Source organism: Chelon labrosus, assembly GCF_963514085.1.
Source record: "Chelon labrosus genome assembly, chromosome: 10".
In the NCBI taxonomy this organism is placed as follows: Eukaryota; Metazoa; Chordata; class Actinopteri; order Mugiliformes; family Mugilidae; genus Chelon; species Chelon labrosus.
In genome coordinates this window covers 11009908-11017600 of record NC_140360.1, presented here as the reverse complement: position 1 = coordinate 11017600, position 7693 = coordinate 11009908, and the positions used below count along the sequence as shown (strand labels likewise).

Sequence of the window (7693 nt, the reverse complement as noted above, 5' to 3'; positions counted from 1 at the left end):
ACCACAGGACACCCTCATAAGGCTCATGTCCATTCTCTGATGAGTCAGAACTGTTTTGGAGGCACAAGGGAGACCTACACAATATTAGGCAGGTGATCATAATGTTATGCCCTCATGCTGTAAATCATTACACCTTCGTCAGTCATTAAGCTGTCCGAATGAGACATGAGGCTGCTGTTGTAAACAATTCAAATTTCCAAATGATAGCTGCACACACACTGCAGAGATCTCTCTCTCTCTCTCTCTCTCTCTCTCTCTCTCTCCCAAGTGGCGTATTTTATCCCAGACTGCACACAGAGGGAACTGTCTGAGTCTGTCTGTAATCTTGGGGGCCCACCCGTGCATGGCATCAGTTTGATGCGAGTGGCTAGTGAGATAGAGGAACATATGACGCTGTGGTTCCCTTCACTTCCTGTAAAATTATTCTCAACAGCAACAGCTACATGTGAAACACTGACAAAACCCCAGACACTATTTCAGAAGAGGGTGAAAATGGATGACTTCTCGACCTCCTCCTGAAGTGTTTTCGTCACTGAATGAAATGTCTCAGAAGGTAAGCTTTTGCATGGATTCCGTTTTGTCTTCGAGTTATCTTGTACGTTTTCCCTCCATAACTTCTGTCTGCAGTTGCTAGGGCCTAGTCTGCCGGTGACAACTGCGGTACTCAGTGTTAAAGTAGCACTTGATACGATACAACCGCTATTGCGGGCGCTTCAACCCAGCCCAGTTTTCAGAGAAAAAGCTGAACAACAAATGATTCTAACTACCAAACACACTCCTGAGGCTTTTCATTTTAACTTTTTTAAATGAAAAGCCTTGCAACTCTGCTAATTTGGAGCTCACCTTGGGGTTACAGTTCACTAACTCTCTGTTTAACTGAGTAGACGTTTCTTGAAATTAAAATGGCAGGAATATTTGAAGAATAAACATGTGAACCACCACCAATTTTATCAATTTAAGTCATTTCTTAATGAATGGCATGAGTTAAAGCCAAGTGTTATAACTGCTATAAACAGTGGTGCTGTCATTGTAGGTTTGAGGCACACAACAGCCAGAGGAGTTGCCATGGATATCCTGGACTTCGGTGGGATACTGCTCAAAACAGAGAATGAGTTTGACCGATTAGTGGAAATCAGAGCGCAGAAACGCGAGTATTTACGAGGACGTAACAACGTGACTTCATGTCGAAGCCCTACGAGAGAACTTGACACAAGACAGATAAAGAATGAACTAAAGAATAAGCGACAGCTGGAGTTTCTAAGGAGGAGATCTGTGAGCCCAGAGCCATGTTGCCCCAAGTCTTCGAGAAAACGCACGCCAAAGACCTTTTCACAACATTACAGATCAAGCATCAAGTTTGACACACGGCATACAAATACGCAAAATACTATCTCTGCAAATGGACGTCCGGCGATGATGTTAAAACCAAACATCAGTGGAACTGAAGATCCAACCACCAGCAAAAGGGTAAAACATGCTTCATCTTTATTTGAGCAGTTACATCAGCAGATTCAGTTGTGAATAAAACCTGTATCTTCTTTTCTCTACTCGCATTTCCTCAGGCTTCATTACTGTCTGAACAGTTAACATGGATGAGGGAAGAGAGAGATCATGCAAAGAAGCAAGCATCCGTCTCCACACCAGTGATAAAGGAATCAAACCAGCACAGACTGGAAACCCCATATAAAAATAACAGCAGTATTAATGGTTAGATTCTTTCCAATCGCAATGCATTTTGACCAGGGACTGTCAGATTAACCTTTCATTCTAATAACACTGCTTATTTCTTCTGTGTCATAGTTCAAAAGACAAGCATCAAAACTGAAAAGGTTCAACAAAAATCATCCATGAAAAAAGAAACCATTATTCCAAAAAAGATAATGATAGAGGCCACTGCACAGACAGAGTGAGTTTAATTAAAATCTCTCTGAAACACAGTTTAAATATCTTGGTTTAAAAGAGAATCAGCTGTGATCAATGTTTTTCTCCTCCACACAGGTCTGGCCTCGTCACTGTCAAGGAATCAGTAAGTTTTCACTGGAGATGTTAACTCACAATGCTCTGGTTTAGATTATTTCAGGGGAAACAAATGTCAAATCCCTAGAATCTACCCCAGAGTTTTTAATCTAATGCCAGTGTTTTATGTAAATTGCACATATTAACTGTTTTTAATGTCTCTTTTCTCTCTTATCTTAATAGGATATTCAGAGATTAGCTGACTACCTGCAGGTAAGGCAATACAATATAACTTAAGCAATATAAACTACTGCACTGTTCGTTTAGTGAATGAAAGTAGAATTTAAAAACAATAACACTCTGGTCATCACATGAACAGTAGCTGATGGAAGCTAATGCAAACTTTTTCTAGGTGTTGAAGCAAAACTGACATTCACGGATGTCTGTCTGTCTTTATGACTTTTCTCTACGCTACAATACATTTTCCAATTTTCCATTATCCCAGAATTGTGCCACTGCTATTGTGTTGTGTTGTTGTTGTGTTTGTATATTCAGAAGCTACTTTGCTGGCTACGAACAGCAGCTAGCATGTGGTAGTTAATGTTAGCTTGTGGTAGTTAATGTTAGCTTTAAGGTGCTTCTATGCTGTTAAATTATTAATTATCATTTCTGAATTTTCACTTGTAGATTATGTTGAGCAAAGTTTACACAGTCTTGTTGTGGCTATATATTTTAAGATACTTGGTTTGGTATGAAAAGAAGCTGGCGTGTGGTGGCTAATGTTAGCAAATATTAGCAAATGTTAGCATCTCTTTTTCCACTGTTACACTACGTTTTACTTAGTTTATCATTATCTCAGTATGTTAGTAATAGGTACAGAAGATGTTTTAAAGTAAAAGTTGCACATTTATGTTGTTTTTATATTCTTTTTGTTGTGTAGTAACAGCATCTAGCATGTGGTGGCTAATTTTAGCAAACAGATAGATTTTGCTGTGTACCTGATTGTACTTCAGTTTTCTCTCTTTATGGCTACATATTACAAACTTACAATTATCTCAAAATTGTCACTCTAAGATACAGTAGTCACTGTTTTTGTTATGTTTATATACTGATGCTACTTGGTTCGGTATGCGTAGCAGCTAGCATGTGGCGGCTAATGTTAGCAAACTTTAGCTTGGTTCTTCTGTGCAACTGAAATTAAATCTTTCAGTCTTCACGATAATTTGTTTTATAGTTAACCTACATTTTTACAAACTTACCATTATCTCAGGATCAGAGAATGATCTTGGGCAAAATAGTTGTGTTTGTAAAATATTGTTAGCAAATGTTAGCCTAGTTCTGCTGCAACTGACATGAAGTCTGTGTTTATGATGCTCCATTTTGGGTACAATGGCTGTTACTAAGCAACAGTGGTAAGGTGCTCTGAAGCACTGCAAGAACCTGATAACCTATTTAGTGGCTTAATTTATTTTAAATATCCGGTTCAAACATTAACAGATGACATAAATTGACTTTAGTGAGTTTGTTAGTTGTGGCATTTATCTCTTCTGCCGTTTTTATCTGTCAGGAGGCCCTGTGGAGAGAGGAGGTAGCGAAGAAGAAGCTGGCAGCCCTCCAGGAGTCCATGTCTGACCTGCAGAACTCCTCAAACAAGATATGGACTGTAAGACCTCTCTGTCTGTCTGTATGCACAGTCTTGTTACTACATCAAACAAACCCATTGTGTTGCAATCTTCCAAATACATAGTTCTCATTTTAAAAGGTTGCGTTGCCATACTCGGTTGAGCGATTTTTTGTCACAGCCATGCAACCAACACTGTATGGCAGCTGTTGCCTCAGGAAGGCCTGTGCAGCCTGTGGTTTGGAGCTTCCTGCTTCCGCACCAGTCTATAGTGCATAGGACGGTGCAAGCTGTCGTTCTTAGACAGGAAGGGCGTGCCAGTCAGAAGCTATTATAGATGCTATGCATCCTCAGTAGCTCTCTTTTAGGTAACTTTGACTGTAATGAATGAAGGGGAAATGTTGACGTTTCCCTTATTTTGTTTATTATTTTTATGTGGGTTTAAGAGCTGAGGATTAATAATTCATTTCATTCAAACATTTTAAGCTTCTCTTTTGTAAAATTGGTTCTCACTAAGGTATGGTACAACTAGTCACCTTATATATTTATTATTTTCCACAATCTTAATAATGTTGTGTTGCAGCACGTTATGATCAGTCTGGGGGATCACTGATTCTGCAAGTTCCCTTTTGTGCACCTGTGAGTGCAGACTGTGAAACAGTGTGCTGTCAGATTTTGGTACATGAACTATTAATTTTCCATCTGCCGGTTACAGCGCGACAGTCATTCATTTCCTTTCTAACCCACACAGTCTCGCTGCAGTGAAGATCTGCTTAGAATCAAGATCAAGTCTCTGGAGGCACAGCTGCAACTCTGTCTGCAGGTAAGCTGCAGAATCTTTATATGGAAGAGAGGTTTGAATCATGCATTAAGAGTTTTTTTTTTTTAAATTTGATTTCTTTGCAACAAGACAGACACGATAGTGATGATGCTGTGTCGGCTAATTGTGCTCGTCTGTGGTTTCGGTTTGCTTCTCACCTCAAAATTGGTACGTCAAACTCAGCAGTGTTGTGTCCATACAGAAGTTTCCAAAAGATGGTGTGAAGAAACTGGTCGTACAGATGGAGAAGCAGAGGTTGGTGTATGAGGAGAAGGCCTTGGTTGCCCTGCAGAAGGCCACACAGGACAAAACAGAGGCGCTCAACAAGGCGGAGACACTGCAGGTCAAACATTTGATACATAACAAACAACCATGCTCTTTTTTTTTTATCTAACTACAGAGACATTCATAAATATCACTGATGTTGAGACTTGGGTGTGACCTGACAGCTAAGTTCAATATAGTGTTACTGTTTTAGCTAATGTTTTTAGATACATGTTTATTTTTGCCTACAGGAAGCTTTAATTACATCAAAGGCAGAAGCACTGAGGTGGCAAAGTCTTTATGAGGAGCTGAAGCTGAGCGCTACACAACTCAGGGAGAACCAACACCTCAGTAATGAACAGCTGCAACAGCTGCACAGCCAAGTGGAGGTATGGTATACTGTGACAATGTGCATGGTCAAAAGTTTTCATGTAAAAGGTTGTGGAGAAACATGAGTGTGTCTCGTGCAGCTGTCCAGAGCCAGAGAGGAAGAACTGAGGGAGGAGGTGGTGTCATTAAGACAAGAAAAGCAGGATCTACAGTACAACATTTGCCTGCTGCAAGAGGACAACCAGACTTTAACACAAGAAATCCAGCTCTCTAGAGGCAAGTCATGTTTTGTTAAGGGTCAGTAAGAGCCAATTTTTGGTTTATATGGAAGTAACTCTGACACTAAATAGTCAAAATACTGTAAATTCAACAAGGCACATTTATTTAATATGCTTCCTGTTCCTAGATGGCGGTGATGAGGTCCTGGACTTTATGAAGGAGGACTTTATGATGTCAGAGGAAGCAGATTTACGACTGAATCCACAGAGGGAGTCCCATTTGGAGGAGCTGCTTCGTCAGGCTCAGGAGAAACTCAAGCTCAAAGAGGCAGAGGTAAAGTGGGAGTATCACAGTTAACTGTAGAGCTTTCACAAGCATCATGTACTGTTTGATGCAGAACCACCACACGGGTAAAATTTAAGTTAAATGTATCACAAAATCTGATATTTGTGAATGTTTACATTTACAGCAAGTGCGCAGAGACTGATGCTTAATGTACCTTAAATAAAGACAAATTAAAGATGCAGTCTGGTTAGGATAAGGACATCATATTGTTTAGTACATTTTGGAGAAATCACAGCCACACAGTGGAATCGACAGCTCTCTCAGTTGTTTTATGCAAATACTGAATACCATAACCTTCATGAAGTTAGGATTTAGTGCAGGAATGTTATTATATATATATTATATATATATATATATATATTAAATTATATATACATGATGCATGCATCTGTTTTCACTACCAAATGAGCTGCTCAGTAAGTGTGTTTCAAAAAAATCCAATTTATTTTGCAAGCTTTCATTTCAGGTGAAAGGTCATTTGACGTCTCTGGCTATAAATATATGTGTATATATAGATATTTATACATAATATTACTTGTGTTTTTGTTCCATATGGTGTGTGTGTGCAGTGTGAGGAGCTGCAGACTGAGCTGCATGCTATGGAGCAGGAGTGTCAGTCCAGCCAGGCCCGTCTGTCGCAGTGCAGAGACGAACTCCGGCAACTGAGCCATCGCCGCAGGAGAACAGTGAGTAGTGTGTGTGTGTGTGTGGGTATGTGTGTGTGCAATTAGGGGAATTTGAGACTTAATGCCCTTGAAGCTCTCATTTGCCCTCTCATTGTCACACACTCTGCACCACATCAGGAATTTTAAACCTGCTCATACGTACATGACAAAATGTGACTCAGATATTTTTCCCGTCTCCGTTTAGACGCCGTGCTGTTCGTGGTGGAGGGTGTTCGTTTTCTTCCTTCTACTCCTGGCTATAGCGGGGGTTGCCATGTTGTGGTCGTGGCATCCTCCTTTCAGGGAGCAAGTTGAAGACCTGTACTCGGACATAGAGACGCGCGTCGAAGACTATCTCATGGAAATGGCCTCTCCTCAACACTCAGGCTGCTTTAGACCAATATGATAATGTCACTGCTCAGGAATGTTGTTTGTTGTTGCTTTTATTTTTATTTTTTTTAAAAGACTTCCATGTAATATATTTAGTTTTTATCTCTATGTGTCATATGTTTTTAGACTTGGAACTCAGAGTTGGTGTGATGTGAAAATGAAGCCATTTCAAGAAACTCTGAGTCTAAACAGAAAAATAGAAAAACAGAAAAGTAGGTTTAAAGCTAAATTTTTATATTTGTACTGTAAATGGTTTGTTTAGACAGCAGAACCATCTTGAAATATTAAAAATTCATGTGTTTTGACTGATTGACTTCTTTATTTGAATGTGGTGGGGAAAGGGGGAAGCACACGATGGCTTTTAAATATACATTTAATATTAGTGTTTATTAGATTTAATCATAAGAAGTAATATAGATACTTTTCCACTGACACACCATCTGCTTAATGGTCTTAACGAATTAAAATGAATGAATGAGAAGACATTAAGAAGACAGATAGTCACAGTACCATAAACTATATTGCCCAAAGTTTATCATTTTTCATTAACAGAGCTACAAAATGGGTTCATGTAGTTTAACATATTTATATTTCACATCTTATAATTTATTATATCCTTTTTTTAATATATTATCTTATATCTTAAGACCCTGCGACCCTTCACAGGAACAAGCGGTTACAGAAGATGAATGAATGAATCTTATATCTTAAATACTTAAATATCAGTTTTGCTTGTTTTAGTTACTTCCATTTGTTTATACAGCATTTTCTTTTAATCTGGAGCTACAAAGTACTTTACAGAGAGACTTTAAAAGAGATAGGGTTTGTTAACCAGATCTAGATCAGGACAGAAAAAAAATCTACAAACTCAAATCGGCCATTGAGAGGGATAATTCTCCACCTCCAATCAGCATTGTCTCAGTGAATAATGTGATCACACTGTGTGGTAACTACCAGCTGCTCTTGGTGAATTATATGTAGCGTACCCAAAACGTTCATGAAACTGACGGACATGGCCGCCTCCATTGTCTGATCACACTCAAACTTAGAGCCAAAACAAAGCCGAGTTGTGAGTCATTGTTC

At 39.1% G+C, this 7693-nt stretch overlaps 1 protein-coding gene across 1 annotated transcript; it reads left to right on the top strand.

The window, feature by feature from the left end:
- The first annotated feature begins 285 nt into the window (after window positions 1–285).
- On the top strand, window positions 286–6915 carry traf3ip3 (TRAF3 interacting protein 3). Its single transcript, XM_084553997.1, has 14 exons — window positions 286–553; window positions 1034–1467; window positions 1563–1707; window positions 1801–1906; window positions 1999–2026; window positions 2200–2229; window positions 3524–3619; window positions 4329–4400; window positions 4600–4740; window positions 4913–5050; window positions 5132–5267; window positions 5398–5543; window positions 6125–6241; window positions 6426–6915. Exons 2-14 carry the CDS (start codon window positions 1066–1068, stop codon window positions 6624–6626), a joined length of 1758 nt encoding a protein of 585 aa, XP_084410123.1. The 5' UTR covers window positions 286–553; window positions 1034–1065; the 3' UTR covers window positions 6627–6915.
- The last annotated feature ends 778 nt before the right edge of the window (window positions 6916–7693 follow it).